This window comes from Aquila chrysaetos, chromosome 7 (assembly GCF_900496995.4).
Source record: "Aquila chrysaetos chrysaetos chromosome 7, bAquChr1.4, whole genome shotgun sequence".
NCBI classification, from domain to species: Eukaryota; Metazoa; Chordata; class Aves; order Accipitriformes; family Accipitridae; genus Aquila; species Aquila chrysaetos.
In genome coordinates this window covers 2501529-2523059 of record NC_044010.1, presented here as the reverse complement: position 1 = coordinate 2523059, position 21531 = coordinate 2501529, and the positions used below count along the sequence as shown (strand labels likewise).

General features: G+C 41.3%; 1 protein-coding gene across 15 annotated transcripts in view; it reads right to left on the bottom strand.

Moving 5' to 3' along the window:
• USF3 (upstream transcription factor family member 3) overlaps positions 1 to 21321 on the bottom strand; it is a 36102-nt gene extending 14781 nt beyond the window's left edge. For 10 of the 15 annotated variants that reach the window (XR_003924146.2, XR_003924149.2, XR_003924152.2 and 7 more), the window contains exons 1-5: positions 21188 to 21321; positions 6425 to 6489; positions 4171 to 4199; positions 1906 to 1988; positions 256 to 352 (exon numbers count right to left, since the gene is read on the bottom strand). Coding sequence is in view for 1 of the 15 variants with exons in the window: in XM_030019468.2 (XP_029875328.1) it covers positions 256 to 352; positions 1906 to 1988; positions 4171 to 4199; positions 6425 to 6489; positions 21188 to 21235 (322 nt within the window). In the remaining 14 variants the exon portion in view is untranslated. Of the gene's footprint in view, positions 1 to 255; positions 353 to 1905; positions 1989 to 4170; positions 4249 to 6424; positions 6490 to 7358; positions 7494 to 8557; positions 8635 to 21187 lie in introns of those variants that run through there. The other 5 variants (XR_003924155.2, XR_003924156.2, XR_003924154.2 and 2 more) reach the window with 5 other exon arrangements.
• Positions 21322 to 21531: the final 210 nt, after the last annotated feature.

The window sequence follows — 21531 nt, the reverse complement described above, 5'->3', positions numbered from 1 at the left end:
ATAAATCAGGACGGAATCTATTAAATTGTGTTGCATCACCTATAAGCTCTGTAATTACTTTGCATCACAATGCAAGAACACTTGGGCATTCTCTTGGCTTCTTGTTTCAATATAAGCAGCTCTATTTTTCCTGTATGTGCATAATGTTTTGGGATTCCCAAGTTTGTTGATCCAGGCTTTGTTGTCAGTACTAACAGACACGCAGCAGAAGTGAGTGACAGAAATTCTAGAGCCTCCAGCAGCATCTGTACTTACCCTGTTCATTGTTCCCTCCATTTAACAGGAGTTCATCATTCTGTCTTTTCATTTCCGTTATATACTTAAAGGCCTGATCCAGGATCATGTTCTTGCTCTTTAAAAGAAAACATATATATAAAATTAGGAGAAAGGTCTATCATTGGTAGATCCATTAATGATGAAATTGCACTTGCTCCAAGAGGTCTCTACTTTAAAAATGTGCTAACCCGAATGAGTCTCTGAATACTGTTGGGTGGGGTTTTTTTCGTTTTGGGTTTTTTGGGGGGGGGGGGGGGGGTGGTGTTGTTTTTTTTTTTTTTAGATGAACCACAGGTTTCATGAGTGATATTGACCCTAAAATGCCACGAGTTTTTACAGAATAACATTTTCAGTGCTGCAGCTGACATTTTCCGATGCCTGAAGCTAGATACTAAGGCCATGGAACCCGAACAGCAAGCATAATTTCTTGCTGAGCAGCCTAACAAACATATACATCACATGAAATCTCCAGGATAATGCCTTGTAAATATTTTATTAGGAAAGAAACAAACATGGAACAATTATCCAGGAGGGTGTATGCATAATTTTGAAAGTAACATGCTGGAGAATATGGGAAGAGAAAATATGCCATAACCCCTCCACCATCTTCCTTTTATGAAACTGTGGTTATTCTGCCTGCAAAACCTCTTGTTCACTTCTTAATTTCTTCTTCTACTGTTCTGTAGGAGCAGCCTCTGCGGTAGATTGCCCTGTCTTGAAAAAGATGCTTCTGTGCATCAACTTCAAACCATTTGTCTTGCTTCATCTTTCACAAGGAAAGTGTCTTAAATTACTATTATTATTTCACTTTCTGACTTGCTTTCACCCCATTATATGAAAGATGACAAAAATAAGCACGCATGCAATTTTATTTACATCTTAGGACATTAAGTGATCACCAGCAAAGGGCTGAGAAGGGATTGGAGAATGACCTAAAAAATGATCTTGCTTAACCCACAGCTTTCCCCACTCAGGCATCATACAGACTACATTAAACAGCATCAGTAGAAAATGATTTGACAAACAGGAGTTGCACAACGTAACCAGCAACCCACTGGCCAGATCCAACCTGCTTGTGCCTAGCCTGCCACCCCTCCTACAGAGGAGAGGGTGAACAGCTATCCATCCGCTCAACAGGGCAGGCAGCAGCCGAGACAGGATTTTTACCTTCTGTTGTTACTAACGTTCAGGCGCCCTAAACGACAACTTTAGGAACCTGTGAATCAAACGCACAGGCAGACATCAGCAAGCTGACCAAATTGCTACAAGCAAATTAGTCTAGCTTATACCTGCTCAAAAATACCGTATGTGTGAATCGAGGAGAAAATCAGTCACATGTCCAACTCGTACCATTTCATTCCTTTAGCAGTCATATGCAACACTTTCAGATAAAAAGCTCAAAATCTGTGTAATTACATTCATGTGGCCCTGCACTTCCAAAAAGGAAAATTCTATTACAAATAATTTTTTAAATACTAATAACCAGTAATATTTTCAAGCATATTAATTCAGACAGTTCTGCCTTCTTCCTAAAACAAATAGCAAAATAAGTATTTATACTTCTACAGACAAGCAAACACACCAAGCATTTTAAAGGAAACTTGTATGAACCTCTGAACAGACACTCACCTGCTTAAGTGCCGGAGAGCAGGGAATGAGTTCTCCAATTCTGTTTATCCCAGCATTAATCTTCTTCTTTCGATGTCTCTCCACTAAGCAAAAATAATATGTGGTGTGTCATCTGGTTGGGCAAATCAGCACAACAGCAGCACAACTAGTACCAATGTAAGGGCTCATAAAGACATTATTTCATGACATATTGGATCCCTTAGTAACTTGAGAGAGGAAAAAATTCCTCTAAAGTAAACCTGAGTTACTGAATTAATACTCAGTGGAACCAAGAGCTGTAACATAAGCAGCAATATCTTTAAAAGGTGGGGGTGTTCTGGACCCCTTTGTGGAAAAGAGGAGTTATTGCAACTCAAAATTTGTGTTTTGATAATGCTTTCTAGCTGAGTTTTATGACACTCTCTTCACAAGGCAGATTGATTAAATTTAGGCATACAGAAAGCAAATGAACCAAGATTACGGAAAGAGTCAGTTTCAGATTTGGGAAGGAAATCTGTATCTCTTAAATACTAATGTCAAGTTTATCACCAAAAGAGAAATAAATTAGATTTTACCAGTTTTCATTCTTAATTTTAAATTTATATTGGTGGAGCAGCCAACACTGAATATAGCTAAAGCTCCAGGTATATGGACCATCGGCTACACTTTTTTATGTTCAAAGGCGTAACTGTTCCACAAGGTCTAATTATGACTGGGAGTAAAGAAAATATTGAATGAACAGTATTTCCAGTGAATTACCTATTTTGGAGAAGGTCAGAAAATGCTTCATTTACAGTCCTCCAGTGACATAATTTACCTCTTCATGAGGCCTAAACATTGGCACAAAGGGTCTATACTACAAGTCTAGCAGTGTAAATACATTTGGGCATGTTTTTTTCAGACAGTATTGATCTCCGTTTTCCACCCACCAGTCAGCTTCTTTCAAAAATAGTTCACTCTCATGCAACTATCTTTTTGACTGAAATGTTTTGGTGTTCTATGCAAACTAAAACTATTAAATGCCTTTCTCCCAAAGAGACTGAAAAAAAAATTCTGTCATGGCTTTGTCAAGATTCAAGTCAACGTATTGTTTGTTCATTGTGCCGAGTATCGCCTTGGTCTTTGGGCAGCTGGGCTGCTTTTGGTGGCACACAGAAACACACAGTGATCCGCAGGTGACTGTGCCCCTTTACAAAGGATATACGGATTTAATTTAAGGAATTTTATTTCAGTAGTCTGTCACTTCAATCTACATTTCTCAAACTACTAAATTATTTTTTGTATTTCAGGACAGACTGGTGGTGTTGACAGAGACAGGCCTAAATACACTAAACACAGCAAGACAAAGTCTCTTCTGCAAGAAATTTACCATATAAATCAGAGCAGCTGTATAAACATTAAAACACATGATCCTTGGGACTTAATTTTTTATGTATCTTACTAACACATACAGGTATCACAGTGGTTGTGTAGTGCTATTCCTTTGTTTTGATAAGATTTTCCACGTTCTAGTCAGCTTGTCCAGATATTAATGACTAAGCAAGCTACAGGGCTGCAGGGAGCTTGTCCCCGCATCTTGCGGAGTTCAGCCCAGTAGGTGAAGACTTTGGAAAGCTATGGGCATGTAAAACAGGAACTGCGGCAATCTTAGCAGTAAACCTGGTAAGACTATTTCCTGATACTTCTTAATCCTTAAGAAATTGGCCACAACCTGGGCACAGCCTGACAAGCACTATATTCCACAGCCTTCACATGGAAACTACTCAGTGGTTTTTTCCAGTTGAGTTTGTGAGGACCACACAATAGTGCTGTTTAATAAAAGAACTGGAATCAATTTCTTAGGATAAACCAGGCCAAAACCTGTCAGACTCTTCCCCAGTCCATCTTTCTGCTGCTACTTGTAGAAGATGCCATTGGAGCTAGACACTGACTAGTCGCCGCCCGAGGGATGCGACTCCCGCAACATACAGCCGGTATTTGCACAGAATTTCTGGGATGCCAACATCCAGGTGGGTGCCTCAGGGACAAGCTACAGGAATATTTCTAATCCAGGGAACCTCTAAAGCTCTGTAATCTTGTACTGTGGAAAACAGTAAACTAGAAACAATCAAGAAGCCCTTCTGCACAGATATTCTATACAAGGTCACAGAAAGGTGTTTGGTAGGGTGAGGTTTTTAAAGTGTAGTAAATTCCTACAGAGGAACCTTCTCCATGCAAAATAGGTTTTACTAGTTCAAAGCATCTGTGCTTATTTCCAGACCGAAGAACAAAGCTTAATGTTCCTACCTGCATTATGTGTCTCCCGGTTTTTCTTTCTGTGAAGCATAAAGGGAAAACAGTGATGTGAAACAGAAGGAAAAAAATCTGCATACAAACAAATATTTCTTTTATTATTTCCATTACAGCTAAAAATACTAAATATTATATTCTGCTCTGTGAACAAGAACGTAGTAGAAGTCACACTCACAAGGACTAGTCTTAGACATTGGTATTAAATAGTTTCTAACAAAAATCCATTTGTGTTCAGACTTAAATCAATTTCAGTGTAACAAGGCATAGCATAATACTCCATTTGATTATTGTTACATATTTATAAGGCAGAACTGGATTTTTATGTTTCTGTTCAGCGACAACTATTACACTATTCCCAGTGTTCAATAAGGCCAAATATTAAAAAAAGTTAGTTCCATTTCTGACCAACAAGGTAGTTAAGCCTTTGTTTGAAATGTTCCTTTTACGTTCACTGGATCAATGAAACAGGAGAAAATGTTACCATGCAAATTGATTTTTCCAGACACGTTACCTTCAAACACCATACTTTCTGGTATCAAACATGCTTCCTTTGTGTGAGAAAACAGAATTACCATTCCTCTGCAGTTGTTGTTCTTTACTGCCTCAAAATTTTGTCTAGGTACAATTTGGGCATGTGGGGGTTGTCTTTGTTTCAGATGTTCACCTGGGATTTCTGGACTGATGACAACCAGGTCAGAATCATTGTGCAATGACTCAAATTGCTTTGCTGGAAGTCAATAAATCCCAAATGTGTACTCTACATATATAAATCAGATGTACTGTATACATGCAGTAAGCCAAATACTTTCAGGAAGTACAGTAAAGCAAAGCACATGTTTTCTGGAAAAAGAAATATTCCAGGGGGAAAAAAAAAAAAAAATCCTTCAAAATATTTCTGTCCAGCAACGCACTCTCAGTCTAGACATTTGGCTAGAGTATGCAAAAAGCAGAGTAGCATCTTCTGCTCTACTTTCCCACTGTTACAGCACAGGCCAGATGTAACAAGGGATCTGAAGTGAGAACGCAAGATACATGTGGATGACGTGTGATTACTATGTGGCATGTATCCTTTATGCTTTGAGTTGATACACATTTATTTCTGGTAACTCACCAGAAGTAGTCTGCATCTAGAGTAACTTAGACGACAATTACAAGAGAGTAATGTTACTGCAGATGGTCAGACCTTTGGAGACATTTGCTGAAAAATAATGCCTAAAGATTAACATCTTCAAGTCAAACAAATGCTAACTGAAGCCTGCACATCTATTCTACAACTATTCAAGAAGTGATGAATCTTCTGTTCATTGAAAACTTGTGCCACCAGAACAGGAATGCATGAAAACTATCATTTGAAGTGGTTTCTTATTTTACAGTAAACGACAGTTCTCCCACTTATACCCTAAACAATCTTCTGCCAGTCAGAATTGATCATATATCCTAAATATGCACAAGAATATAAGGGCTGGAGAGACCCAGCTGCCCTTTGATTCCCATTACCAATACAGAATCCAAAATACTCTACTAGTGAGGTAAGAAAGAGTCACAAAATCCATGAAGACTGAAAAAATTTCTGCAGGACAAATCAATGCTCTCTCTGAGCTTTTCTTATCATAAATCATATCCTACATGGCCACCTAGCCATAAGATGAAAGCTGTATTTAACTAGGGACTGAAAGATTCCCCTACCAATCAGGCATTAGATCAACATGCTACTACAAAGGAATGAAAACCTGGAAAGTTGTAATGAGCTCTGAGTCACTTTGTTACAAATTTTGGTCATAGTGTTGCTGTTCAACCTCAAAATGTATTTTGAGCTCCAGCAGAGATTTGAGATTTAAGATCCAGATTCCACTGGGAGTTGAGGAAGAGATCTAAATTACTCTGTCAAAATGAGTATAGTGACCCCCCAATATCTACCGGGAGTCTCCGCAATAATACAGGCTGCACTCTAACCGAGGCGGTGAAACAGTTTTATACACATTGGAGTAGTTGGTGTAATAATCAAAGCATCTCCGTTGCCTAGGTGGCCCAGGTAGACATGTCTTCGACAAATAATTTGGCATAGATAGGGAAAGAGAGAAAGGGAGTTTTGCAGCTACAGTTCCCTAACTTTTGGATCAACCCTGGTCAAGCCTCAGAACTTCTTGTCAATACCCCTACTGCCAAACTTTTAGCTAGAAACTTCATAACTGCGACATGACCGCAGACTACAGAACTACAAAATAGTCATTTTCCCACAGAAACTCACCGATGTTGCTTCTTAGTAGGTGTCTCATTTTCTGTCATCTCTGGCATGGTTTCGGAGAAGAGAGCCTGAAGAAAATTGTGGAAGGAATTAACAACTCCTGCACTCTTCTGAATTCTTAGCACACGACATTCATTACATTGTTCTGCCTTTGACCACAAGAACAGGGCCACACTACGATGTACGCACAAGTCCATCACCTCGATGTAGAGCAGCTGGTCATATGAGCATTAAAAATGAAGTATGTTATCTATCGCGGTGCTTTGTGAACCCCTGCTGCCTATGACAAATAGGTTTCCATTTCTTCAAGTACTTTAAATATAAAACCAGGTATAATCCCAACTACTTGAAGGGAGCAAGAAAGAAAATTAGAGTATATGATTGTTTTTTGAATGGGAGGAGGTACAGCTGAACTCTCTTTCATCAGCCCTTCCTAACTGAATATGCATTCAATTCCCAGTTCTACATAAAACATGAATGCTAAACAAAATACAAGCTACAATGAGGACATTTTATTAAATACAAATTTAGAGTGCTATTAATGTAGCAAATTACAAAACTTGCTATGGAATTAATGTACAGCTTAAAATGGCTAAAAGTGACACCCTATGCTCTCAGATATATAAAATTCAGTTAAAAATAAAGTTATGAAATAGTTATACACAACAGCCTAATAAATTGCACCTAACTTGTCCGCAGCTTGAACACATCAGTAGCCTATATTTAGACAAACAAAAACATTACAAAAAAAAATAAACAAAAGATGAGATTAAGTCAATGATGGTCAAATGTGTATCTACCAGAGGAATGAATTTTAGAGAGCAAGTAACATGAAGTATACTGTAGATGACAACAGGAAAAAATAAAAATCTGTTTTTTGATAAGGCTGAGCTCTGTATTTAGTTTCATGCTTCTGCTCATTCTCTCACCAACCAACCTGTTGTTCCAACTCTTCCCATGGGCCCTCAGACTCCTCGTGGCTTCACCTCTCCCTGGCTCCTCCTGGAAAGCTCATCGGCTTCTTTTAACAGGCTTCGTATCTTTAGGGTATTTTTTTGTTTGTTTGTTTGTACTGTAAGGAAGTGGGGGTGGCTTTTAATATAACTTTCAACACCAAGCAGTTCTTAATGTAAACCGAGCCTACCGTTACCGACACTGACATAAAAAAAAGGAGAAAAAAAAAAAAATCATTACGAACCAGAAAGCCAGCCATCTATAGAGCTCCCAAAGCACTGAAGCATACACTTCGGAAAGGGCTGCGCGTGCACATGCCTGTGCGTGCACGTGCCTGTGCGTATGTGTGCGTAAAGTTAACAGAAATAATCTTTATTGTGCCAGAACAGAACTTGGATGCCGTTCTCCAGTCTTTATACTCTAAAAGGTTAATTGAATGTAGCGCTCTCGTTCAGTAAAGATTAACTGAGGAGAAACATTCGGGCTGATGCTGTTGACCACTCTACCCCTTCTTTAAGTACTTTACCTGTTCCTGTGAAGGCACAGGAAATGTTGGCAAACCATGAAGTAAAGCAAACAGGCGATATCCTGCAAATAGATCCAGCTTGGGGAACTTGAAGTGCCTGAAGTTTTCAGGAACCTAATTCAACTCCTCCACCTACACAACAGTGTTCACGCCATCACAAAATTAGACGCAATCCCCCAAGACGAGTTACAGCATTCCACCGCTCCACTGGGTGTTACATACAGCCTACCTAAAACACAATCACCAAAGATTTCCCTAGCATCACTTTCTATTTAAATTTCTCCACAGGTTTTGCTTACTCCATTCTCACTGACCATGCTCTGCATAAGTTATGAAAAAACCTGACAGAGTGAACGGAGTCCTTTACTGTGGGAGAAAGTAGTGGTCCAACTTCAGCCCTTTCATTCACTCTATTACAAATTACCTTGTGTTACTTCATCTTAAAAACAGATTCCTTCTCCTTTAAATCCATTTTGCTTAATTCGCTAACAATTTTATTTTTGTTTATACATAGTAAGACTAGTCCAGTTGGTATCTCAGGTCCTGCAAGGTAGCAAACATTCACAACTCTGAAAGCCAGGAAAGCCAGTTTTCCACCCAGGGCATCTATAACTTATCCCTCCTGTGTGTAGCTGGTGATGGTCAGTAGTACTTACTCACTTACTCTAGATGCATTCATTGTATCAGGTGATGATGAAGGGGCTAGCTGGGAGAGTTTAGCAGGCGTGCGATTCTGATTATTTAAAAAAAAAAAAAAAAAAAAAGTAACTCTGGTTAGAGCCCAGCCATCTTTTACACTATTGGCAACCAGAGAGATGCTCACACATACATTGAGAGCCTGAGGTCAGCACACCTTGTTTCAGTGGGGTTTTTTCAGTTGTGTCAAAGCAGCCCAGCAGAACCTATATCCATTAAGGCTACCAGCAAAGACAGGAGAAGCAGAGCAGCTAGCTGGTAATGCTACGCCCTCACGTATCCATCATTAAGACAATACCTTGTGTATCAGGTAAAATAGCTATTCAGGGTGTCCTTTAATTTAGTGTATACGGTACTGTTTCTGTTTAGTGAGGTAAGGATGTGAGCACAGAGTATGTGGACATACTTCTGGTACAGCAAAGCTCACAAACATCATGCATAGAAAAAGGAAGATGCTGGATTGCATTGTGTGGCAGTCACGTTCGGTTTCTTGACTTTTCTGCACCATCTGTAAGGACAGAGTTGATGTACCTGTTATTGGGCATTACTAGACCACAGCAAGTATGCTAGCAATCAGAGCAAAAAGATTAAAGAGGTCATAATTTTGATGAACTTAGCATTTTTGAAAGACTAATGCATTCACCAAGCAACCGTATTTTTTAATCTTGCAAATTTATACAATTTCAGAACCAAAGGAGTATTTCTGTATTACAGTGTATTTAATACAGAAAGCATTAATGTGAATTTAGATGGCCAGCTACCATGCAAGGCTACAGATAAAGCACAACTGTGTGAAGGTAAAGGGTGTAAAGCAGCACCCACCCACAAATAACTTTCCCCTAGCACAGACCCAGCTGTTCTGACTCCACCTGCTTCTCCCTGCACACAGTCCAGGTCACATCCACAACCCCATCTTCCCCCTGCACCGAGTCAGAGCACCCATTTCTCCCTCCCAACACGGGCTCTCCGTACTCCTATATTCAAGCTTCTTCTGCCCAGGGTCCACGTCCCCTCAGCAAAATTCTTATTCCCGATAGCAGCATCCCTATCTCCCAAAGTCACAATCTACGCAATTTTCCAATTGTCTTATTTCTTTTTCCTGAGCAGATGCCTTAAATGATTCAGCAATACATTGTATATGGTATTTGGGAAGACAGGCAATGCCTTAGTGGAAGTTTGTGCTGAAATTTATTAATACAGCTTCTAACCAGTTTTTGATCCTGAGAAAATGGAAAGTCTTTATTACAACGTGTCAAAGACTCCCCATTTCTTTCTTCTGCCCCTGCCCTTTTTTTTTTTTTTAAATGATGTCACTAAGCTTCTTCCAAGTGATGCATTCCCTGCACACTTCAAGCCTGATGCTACCACATTGAGCATATAAACCTCACAAACGTAAACAGCTTTAAGTTTGTACTGGATATGCTTCAGCTCTACTGGGATATACAGCCCATTTCATACAGAAGACAGGGCATAGGAATGCAATGAATATTATTCTAACTTTGCTTTACTGTGGAATTACTTTAAGTCAAGTTTATCAAAGTTTACCATTCAACCAATGTTTCCCCAAAAGTTTCAAAAAAGTTTTGTGGGACCAATACGGAAAAGCAAGGTTTTACACTTCATCTAATTAACCAGTTAATTTCAGGTTCTGGTTTTCTAACTGAAAAGAGGTGCTTGAGTTTGTTAAACAGCACTTGTATACAACTCTGGGGTTTCTACTGATAGATTGTACTGTAAGAAACATGGTGAACTGAAGCCGTGTTTTTTCCTATTCTTATTCTGTAAGGACAAAAACCTTTGCATTTTACTTGATACACCCCAAAACAGTTAAGAGCTGGCAATACCAGGGAGGTGGTATTCTTGAGAGCTGCTGAAAATAAGGGTTCTGTGAATGAAAAAAAACAAAACCCAAAAACCCGCCTAGGTGGACACTTCTGCTGGCTGAGGAACAATGTTTACAGTCTCCATTTCTTCCTCGCAGCTGTGGTATCACCAGAGCTTTAACAATGGGTTTCTCTTTGCCTCTTCCATGTCAAGTAATACTTCTTCATGGAGAGATTCCTTCACTGATTCTCTAAAGCAGAAGACATGTATTTGCTTTATAAGCTCAGGGGCAAATGTATTTTAAGTTCACTCATGAAATACACACACCTGACTAAGCTGAATATCTTCTGCAGAGAGAATGTAGCAAATTCCAAATTCTTTAGCCAGATGAAGGAGAAGCAATTCAACATTTATATTTATTTAGTACCAAGGTTCCCTCGAGGTTTATGTAGTTTATAGCTCTTACAATGTCAACCTGAAATACCAATTTTAATTTAAATGCAATGTCATCTCCAAAAATGAAAAGATATTTTGTGTTCTAAAGACTTAAGTTTAACATAATTTAATCTCCTCTATAGTTCTAAAAAAGTAGGGTAGAAAACTCAAAACCAAGTTGTTTCAAAGTGTCTTCTTGTCTACCACCCATCTTTGCAGCTATTATTCAGCAACTTATTTTATGAAACCTTTTCTTCAAAACATATGCACTCAGCAGATTTAACTTTTTAAGAAAAAGTTAGTTTGGATTATTTTATTTGACATTAAGTTTTCACTCTTTATTTAGGAAGTGTTTCCAAAATTAGTACTCATTTTGAAAACGAAAATAATTCTTCCAGTCTGTTATCTTTGGCTGTACAAAACAATCTTCCTCAAATTAGTAAAGGTATTCTATTCTTCTGCATGAGGCAGAAAGAATCTTTTTAATATGCAGCTACACATATTCTGTAAAACTACCAGCAGTCCAAATCTTTCTTTCTCTTAAAATACTTCAGCAAGCTTACGCAGTTACATTGCTACAATCTTACATTTCTTACTAGTTTTGTACACCTCATGTAGTTAGCCGTGATTTACAGCTAAGATCAATTCCAAGGCATAGATAATAACTACTCAAACGCTGTATTTTTTTTCCCTGCAAGACAGTGTCCTCTTCATTCAAGTGATTGCTGGAGCTCTCTTTTGCAGTCTTCCATGCATGTTTGACAACAAGGCTAGCTTCAACCAGGGACTTAATCCAAGCTTTTAATCACAAGCAAGGTGCCCTTGAGATAAAAAGACACAATTTACTGCCCTTTCTTTATTCTCCCTTGGAACAATTCTATTCTAGTTTTGCGTTTACCTAATAAAAATGATTGCAGGAAACGCAAGTCAAAAGCTTACCTTTGTGATTGTTACCTATGTATACCAACTACTTTTGCCTACAGAAGTAACCTGTTAAGACTACTGTACAGGAAGTTGAAAAGGACTGTTTTTCCTGGTAAGAGTAAAAATCCCTTTGATATCTTTCAGTTTGGTTTCTGAAGAAACCAAGGTTTCCTTGTTACTGCACCGTGTCTCTTTATCCACCCACTCACAACAACAGCTGGGCCCACCGACCAAACTAAATGAAACCTCTCAAGAGACGCGAAGTTCTGAGATGTTAACAAAAACCTGAGACTGAGCAGAGAAGGAGAAGTGCTGACACCGCAGGTAAGCGTCAGGATACCGCCCGGGTCTGTGACCAGCTCAGTAGCAGGTATGCGCTGGCTAACCAGCTGGCGTCACACTGTTCACAACATACACTACCTTTTGCCAAGGAAGATGTACGACGGATTAAAGGGCAGGAGAGAGCTACCTTGACTTTTCACAGAACACACATTCCCGATGCAAACCAGCTGACAGTTTCCTAGGGCAGCCAGACTGTTCCCAGAGCTTCTGCAAAAGTTAAGAAAAGAAAACCCAATGCCAATAAGCTAAAACTTGTTACACAAGCCACTTCTTCTTTTTAAGGTGTCTGCAAATAACAACGGATGGAAAACAACTTCACTGCTTTTAGAGTTTTTTCTTTACCTCTTTTGTTTGTAAGTCATTGTCGTCTCTGAATACTGGGACCAAGATGATTATTTGGAACTGAGGAAGCCATCCACGTACAAAAGCTGTGTTTGAAACGCCACAGACTGACTGGACAAATGTAGAAGCTACAGCTTCATCAAGAGCGGGTCTAATTCTGCTTTCTGACATGACCTTATCTCCAAATAAAATCTCTATTCAAAGAACAGTACTTCATCACAGGGCTTGATAACCAATTCAGAATCAAAACACAAAACCTTTCATTTTGGCCACAATGACATAGTCAGAATACTATTCTCTGCTTCATTTTTTGGTTTTAACCTGAGCTCTTTTTTGTTCTGCAACTACAAAGGATCCTCACATAGTCTGTTTATAAAACTGCGTCGGGTCTTGAGGAGGTATCAAGTGATTCTCTAATAGCTACGCCAGACACACAGACACATGCTAAACTGAGTTGCTGCTCTCTCCTTATGACCCTAACTAACAAGTAGCACAAAATATCCTAGAACTGAAAAGTGCAGGGCATCCAGAGACTTTACGAGACAATTTTTTTAATTCATCTTTTCAGATGTAAGTCATTAAGTACGAAGGATTACACAGTCGAGTTCCTGAATATTTTATAGGCTTGGGGTTTGAGAAATCTGACACAAACTAAGAACTCGTCAAGGGTTCATGATACAGGAAGCAATATTGTATGGGTCTTCACTACAAAGCTCCTTTAAAACATGCAGAAGAGATCCATCCTGAGATTTGGTTACAAACACTGACCTTCCAGAGTAAAGGATTTCCCTATGAATCTTAATGGGGCTAAAGGCAAAAATGGCAGAGGTAGAAGGTACCATAAAACAGTATTTCAGTTTAATGTATAAGCTGATCAAACTTACTCCCCAACTCCATTGTTAAGACACATAATTTCTAAGTACGTTGACTTTACAAGAATTAATGAAACTTTCCTTCAACTTTCAGAATCGTTGAAACTGGCAACTTTATGAAAGCGCTTCCAAAGCACCTGTCCAGACAGTGTACTGCCACGTCCTTCAGAAAAGGCCAGCACATCATTCCAGAAGTGGTGCTTTCACTATTACCAGCTGTAATGAGCTTTAAAAAACACACGCACACTCTGCCCCCAAACCCAACAAAACCAAACAAAACCCCCACAACTTTGCAAGGTACATGTCATTCCAGGCTCCTCACAAAAGGTTTTAGCAGACGGAAGAGGGCTTGTTCTCCTTCACAACCTCAATGCTATTTCGCACCTTTGCTCTTCAGAGTTTTTTCCTACATCAAGTGGGTCCACTGGGCAATTACTTCAGTTCCAGGAATAAAAGACTCATCTTGTGATCTGGAGGTTTGACAGTTTTGAATAATACTGGCAGGGATAAAGCTGCAAACTATTTCAATTGGATTTAACAGAGAGGTCCAAACTAAAGATATCTGAGTCCAGGTGACCAGGCAAAGCAGGCACGCTTGCTTAACAACCACTTTCAAAGAGGACATTTAAAAACAAGATCAATGTATGTTAGACACTGGAAAATGGAACCACTAGGTGCAAATCCATAGGAAACCTGAATTCATTAATTCCACCACTTTAGGAACTACTTATTTAGCTTAGGAGAATTACTGTACATGAGCTATCCAGGGGTAAATAAGTAGTTCTGAAAGCACTAGAAAAAGCAAGTAAGACTACTGTAGAAATTTAGCACTGAAAATGGAGCAGAAACTAACACCAGATGTCCAAGTTACTACTTTACAGAGGTCTGAAAGGAATGGGTAAAGGGAAGGGACAGACTGATACCATGATCCTGCAAGTTTTACTTCATTAGAAAATCATTCTATAAAATTAAAATGCCTTACCTCCAACTTCTTTTTCTATCACTGTCTGAAATCACCTCCCTATTGCCACTCAAGACTGACTTGGCAAGAATATCTTGAAGTGAAACTAGAAGAGGGAGATCTCCATTGTGTTCCTTAGGAAGGGATAGCTCAAACAGTTAATTTTTCCAAGCTAAGAAACACAGGGTTTTCCCATCCCCACCCAGAATAAAACAGAAAAAACACAGACAAAGTGAGTAGATGGACTGTAAAGCCGCTTGAGACAATTTACAGGTGGGACTCTCTATAACTTGCCAACCACAGCAAGTATAAAACACGACCTCAACAGACACCACTGCTTCAGATAAAGGCAATACTTAATAATCCAAATCCTCAGGTGTTGAGACTGAGCACCACTTTTGGTCACAGACTTAAACAAAAACAAACCGAAGAAGCCCTCAACTCTCCCCCACTTTCATTTAAATGAACACTGACATCAGCTAAGTACCTGACAGCTGCCTCCAACAGAAGTTTTTAACTTGAGCCATGGAGAGCAAGACAGAAGAAGAACGGGTGTGCAAGTGTTATGGGCACCATTGGTTAGAGGCTCAAAGGCAGAGCTGCAGATCCCAGCTAATATCGCAGAGCAAGAAAATTGCAACTCAGAAGTACAGAGCACATGCACGCTGACTGAATACAGGCAAATGCTATACCAAATAGAAATTATCACAATTTTTTTTATAGGTTGGATACAAATGGTAACTGCTGCAGTTGTAACTAAAGACAGTGATGACAGAGTGATGGTCATGTAGGCAAGATGTGGCTACAGCACTGTAAATATTGACTTTTTTAGTTTTATGCACTCTTCTCAGAGTTTCTTTGGTTCTGAAGTAGGTTAGGGTATTACAGAATCACATAACGGTTGAGGTTGGAAGGGACCTCTGGAGGTCATCTGGTCCAACCTCCCCCTGCCTAAGCCAGGCCACCTACAGCCAGTTGCCCAGGACCACATCCAGACAGCTTTTGAGTATCTCCAAGGATGGAGACTCCACAACCTCCCTGAGCAACCTGCTCCAGTGCTGGGTCACCTTCACAGTAAGAAAGTGTTTCCTGATGTTCAGATGGAGCCTCCTGCATTCCAGTTTGTGCCCATTGCCTCTGGTTCTGTCACTGGGCACCACTGAAAAGAGCCTGGCTCTTTGCATTCTTCCTTCAGGTGTTTATACACATTGATGAGATCCCTCTGAGCCTTCTCTTCCCCAGGCTGAACAGTCCCAGCTCCCTCAGCCTCTCCTAAGATAAGAGATGCTCCAGTACCTTAATCATCTTTGTGGCCCTTCACTGGACTCTCTCCAGTATGTCCATCTCTCTTGTACTGGGGAACCCAGAACTGGCCACAGGGCTCCTGGTGTGGCCTCACCAGTGCCGAGTACAGTGGAAGGATCACCTCCCTTGACCTGCTGGCAATACTTTGTCTAATGCAGCCCAGGATACTGTTCACCACCTTTGCCACAAGGGCACATTGTTGGTTCATGTTTAACCTGGTGTCCACCGGGACCCTCAGGTCCTTTTCTGCCAAGCTGCTTCCCAGCTGGGTGACCCCCAGCATATATTGGTGCATTGAGTTTTTCTTCCCCAGGCAGAGGACTTTACCCTTGCCCTTGTTGAACTGCATGAGGTTCCGTCCTGTCAGCCCATTTCTCCAGCCTGTCGAGGTCCCTCTGGATGGCAGCACGACCCTCTGGTGTACCAGCCGCTCCTCCCAGTTTGGTGTCATCAGCAAACTTGCTGACGGCCCACTCTGTCCCACCATTCAGATCACTAATGAAGATGTTAAACAGGACTGGACCCAGAACTGATCCCTGCGGTACAGCGCCGGCCTCCAGCTAGGCTTCACGCCACTGATCACCATCCTCTGGGCCTGGACATTCAACCTGTTTTCAACCTAGCTCTCCTTATGTTGAGATGTAAGCTACACAGCATTCTGAAAGGCAACTAACAGTTGAAACCTGATGCACTGCAAAATAAATTTTTTTGCTTGTATTAACTGTTTTATCAAATCTGAATGCTAACAGAGTCAATGAGTTACACTGCAACATATGCTAAACTAGCTACCTACATTTCCTTAGTTAACAAATTGCCTTTATAGCAATATAGGAAAATCTGTAAGATGGTTACCCTTCCCTACTGTCCCACCTACTCCAAAATAATGCTGAAAGATGTCGCCTCTCCCCCACTTCACTGGCACTCACACAAGAAGCCAGACAAGAACATTACTTCGACTTAAAATTTACTCTGCAAAAGGATCACAAAGACACCCCCCACTCCCAAACAAGTACACTGAAACTGCTTATGTTGGTACAAGGGTGCTTCGTGCAGTGGCAGTGCTGGCTTAAGGTTTGTAGAAGTATGACCCGAGATGATGCCAAAACTAGTTAAGCTTCTCCAATTACACAGGAAGCCTCAGAATTTACAGCAAGCAAGAGTCTTACGTAGAAGAATCAAGCATTTAAACTACAGATACATAATATTTAAGCAGCATCTCTGAATATCATGGATCCTCCAATAGTGAAAAAATGAACTGGTGTTCCTTCTCTTGTTGCTGATTTGGAGTTGCTCAGTGTTGGGCTAGCACCATTTTATCATTGTAGTAAATGAGTAAGAAGGGCTGTAGGACAGAGCAAAAGGCAATTTCCAGCCCATCCAAGATTTGTGTTCAATCAATTTCTAGCTAACAACTTCACTGATGCATGAAAGCAAAGCAGAGTCCAACTTCAAAGGTCAAAGGCTGGCATGAATTAAGCGTCCCTTAAGCCATCCACTCATTACAGACTACAGATGCAGGCAGACACCCCAAATGGACAACGTTATTTTCACTTTAATCTTCAGTGATTTGCAGAAGAAACAAAACTTTAAAGTTAAGCTCTCCTCCCATAATACCTTTACACTGCTTTTAATAGTATCAGCAGCCTAAAGAACAACGTGTTCAATAATCTCCTCATGGCACTGCCCACCACAACAACGACTTTCAGATCACAAGATCTGAGAAACCTGCATTTAGACCTAAAAGTTAATAGATACATACTCTGATCATTCCAGCCTCACTAGAGATGGACCACAAAGAACTCATTTTGGTATCAGAGTACCGGCATGACTGAGATGTGCTTTTAGATGGCATTGATCTCACTTCATGGTCTTCATCTCGGTCAATTAACCTGACAGAATTGCAGGTAACTGCGTGAGAAAGGCACTTGTTAACAGGAAGCATGAAACATTTTTAGCAGTCTGGTACTTTGTTCTTATCTGAATCACAATGGCACACAGCATGGCTGATGTAAAAGATTGCTGTCATATGTCATGGTTGCAGACGTAACTCGTTCAGTTTCAAAGCCTAATGCCATAGCTTTTCATACAGGAAACAAACTGAGTTTACAAACAAACTGAGTTTACACAAAATTTGTCAATCCTGTGCACACAGTAGAATCACTTTTGTGCTTACTCAGAGCATGACAACAGTGCTACACTTGTAAGGTAAAACCAAAGCAAACTTTGGACACACAATATGCACATATAAAAGCTGGAACTGTATTTTAACCAGCAAGTTAGGTTAGCATTACACAAACCAGGCACTGCACAACATTTCTTAATCAGGGAGTTGTGACTTAACACGTAATACTGCAATCTGAAACAAAGGAAGCCCTACTGCTCAACCATTCAACCTGAGATGTTTTCACTCCACTTTCCAGAACACACGCACAACTCACGTTATGATTGATACCCTTCAGAATAGGAGAACGTGTTCCTGAGGGATGTAACTTGAATAAAGGAGCCACAAACATGACAGAGATGAAGAATGCTAGCACAGGAACTAAGTTATAAAGTGACCGGCAATACTACGGGTGAGCAGCCCTTCAGGCTGGAGACAAGTATAACCCTTCTTCAGAAGCCTGAGAATTATAACTAGACCCATTACAAAATGATTAGGAACATCAAAGTTGTCAGATGCTTTGCATGCACACGTTTTACATATCCATTTTCATTTGAACACCTGGTTTGTACACACAGCTAGGCACACCGCTGGCATTTTGATAATCAGGGCCAATGTTCAATATTGTTATTTAATTGAAAACTGTCTCAGCTGAAACACTGTGCTGTGATGCTTACTCACTATCCTTTAAAGTGGCATAGACTTCATGATATTTTTTACAAGTTCTTACAATGCAAACAACGATGATTCACTGAGCATCCCTTCGTATTAAATGCTACACTACTTATACCTCCCCCCAGTCACGTGTCATTTACAAAGTTATTTTTAAGGCCATCTTGGATCCAAACACTTATTACAAAAACACAAGCACTACTGTACAAAAATTGAACAACAGAATGGTTCTTGTCAAATCCAGCATGTCCCAGCCCTTGACTTCCTCATGTATTTATGTCTTTCTTCTACCCTGTGGAGTACCCAGCTTCAACCCATACACGGTATTAATTCACATCCAAGCTGGATATGATTGGTTACAACATCACACACCTTATGCCAATGCACTTTGCAAATTAAAAGCATACTTGAATATTTGGAATGGAACTATTCCAAATCTCTTTGTCGCCTAATTCATTATAGTTCAATATCTGGAAGCCAGAGGCATTCTTATGATTTCAGCATATGGGGTGGGGGGGGAATAACCACCACCACCACCAAAACAACCCACATAAAAGTAGCTCTTTAATTCCTCCCCTTTAAAAAAGAAGGAAGCATCCTCTATGTTCACCCAAGAAGAGACATGGTGAAAAGCAGCTGGAGTAGCTCAGCCAGCGGTGCAAGCAGAACACGTTTACTGAATTTTTCCCTTCTTTCTCATAAGATGTCTTTGGAATTTCAGACTACGACTAAGCTTCATGTACAAACATAGAGTCCGTGATACACACAGCAGGCATGTGCCAGGCACACATCATGGCACCACTTGAGTGACAGTCACTTCAGTCCGTTCCTGGTCAGCTCCTGGGAACGCTACTTGGAAAACCAGGAATTAAAGCAGCAAAGCCACTGTCAAGCACTTACATCCTAATTATCACTTTGCAGCTGTCAGGCTCCTCCAGGATCCACCACCATTTTTCACCTACTCCATTAAAATCTTCCCATGTGTCCATAACCTAAGGGAATAAGTAAGTCTCTAAGGGAATAAGTAACATCCAAACACTTCAAAGTTTGCAACGTTCTCATACTGCTTCACATACCCGATATGTTATTTTGAATACATGCATCTCAAAATCATGCTCACAACATGAGCACTTCCTAGGCTTATTTCCCATTCAATGACAAATGTATTTTCAGTTGTCAAATCTATTTCACCCCAAAATGTACCTATGAATTATTATTATGGCACTAATTGAAAGTCAAAATCAAAAATTCTAAATCCTTATAATAATAACTATTTCCCCATAGGAAGTTTCTTCCTTCCTATTTGTCTGATTACTGCACACAATTCATGAGTGACAAACAATACTCTGCAGTTTGTTAAAGTGCCACACAACGTAATCACATAAATAAGATTGTCCCATGCATTGTATGTAAAAAAGCAAAGCTTAAATCATGCTTCCAAACCAAGCTATTACATTACCTGACTTCTGAATGCTTAGCTGTGCAATCATTAAGCTACCTCTGCTAAAAGTATCTAATAATCATATGTTTGGGTGGAGTCTAATAGAAGGCCAAGCTATTATATGAAAGGCAAAAATAAAGATGCGTGATTTTCTATGTGCTTATGGCCAGTGACTCAACACATCACTATTCCCTTCTTCTTCGCCTTACTTCCACCGTTTCCCTGCAGACTTCCCTGGACAAACGGCATCGCGTGCTACGGCTGTATTCAGCCACGTGTATGCTGATGGGACTCAGTTCACCCATGCTGCCTGTCGCAAGGAGCTGGATTCTAGGTGCCCTGCCCTTGGTGTGAGCAATAATTGTGATCTTCTGCATTTATCAGATGTTGATTTCCATGAAACTGAAGACTTCAGTGTCTTTCTGTTGCTGGCAGATTTGACTGAAATTGGCCAGAGAGCTACAATTACTAGGTGAAGATTGGAATAGACAGAGCGTGTCCGTAAACCGCCTTTGCTTAAGAGACCAAGCTGAAAACACACCCAACAGGAAAAATTAGGTTTCCAGGGACCGAATTCTAAATAAGAAAAGCTGGACTTTTGCACTGTACTCTGAAGCTGACTAACTTCCAGGTCGAGATGTCACACAACAAGAGCACACAGAGGTGATGCACTGCACATTCTCCATCCTGCACTACGCCGAAAAGATGTTACGGTTGAGAAACCGTGCCCGCGTTTTGCTCTCTCCGAAACTAACTTTCTGGACGTCGATTGAGGGCCAATGGCCTCAGACCATCAAGACTTCAAAACGATAAAAACACCCCGCTCTCCAAACCCCAACCGCCTTTACGCTTTCCCCGGTCACACACGCAACCAGCACTTCCAGACCCTATCCACGCCGGCCAGGGAAGCGCCCAACCCTCACCACCGAAGCAACAAAACTTCTCCAGAGCAAAAAAAAAAAACCAAAAAACCCGACCACCATCACCACCACCACGGCGGTGGTGCCTGCAGGAACACCCGAGTCGGGAAGACGGGTGGGCAGCGAGCAGCCCCCACCACAAAAGGGCCGCCCGCACTCTTCCAACCGCTTCCCCTTCGGCTTATTTCAGCTCCCAAGTCCTTTCCCGGGCCGGGTCTGGCCCACACAAAGATTTCCTGACAGACAAAGGGGCCACCGGCCCAGCCCGGTGCTCCGACCGGCGGGTGAGGAGGCCCGAGGCGGCGGCGGTTCCCCGTCCCGCCCTTCCTCCTCCTCCTCCCCCTCAGCAGGCTCCCGCTCCGAGCCCCCCGCGGTAACGGCCGGCACTCACAGGAGGGCTGGGGGGGCCGAGAGGCGGCAGCCCCACGGCGGGGACCATCCTCCGGGCGGACACCCCGTGTCACCCAGCGCTCCGCCGCTGCCTTCACTCCCCGCTTCCCCCCCCTCCCTCCCTCCCTCCGCTCCCGCGCAGCCCACCCTGCTGCTCGCACGCGCGGCCGGCAGCAGCCAATCCGAGCGCACGGGTCGAGGTTTCCAAGCCAATGGAGAATGGGCGGGAGGGGCGGAGGGAGTTGGTCGCCGCGACGGGGCGGGGCGGAGCGGGAGGGGGCCAATCGCCACCACAAACATTGGCGGGGCGGTCCAATCAAAGGCCGAGAGAGGTTGAGACGGGCG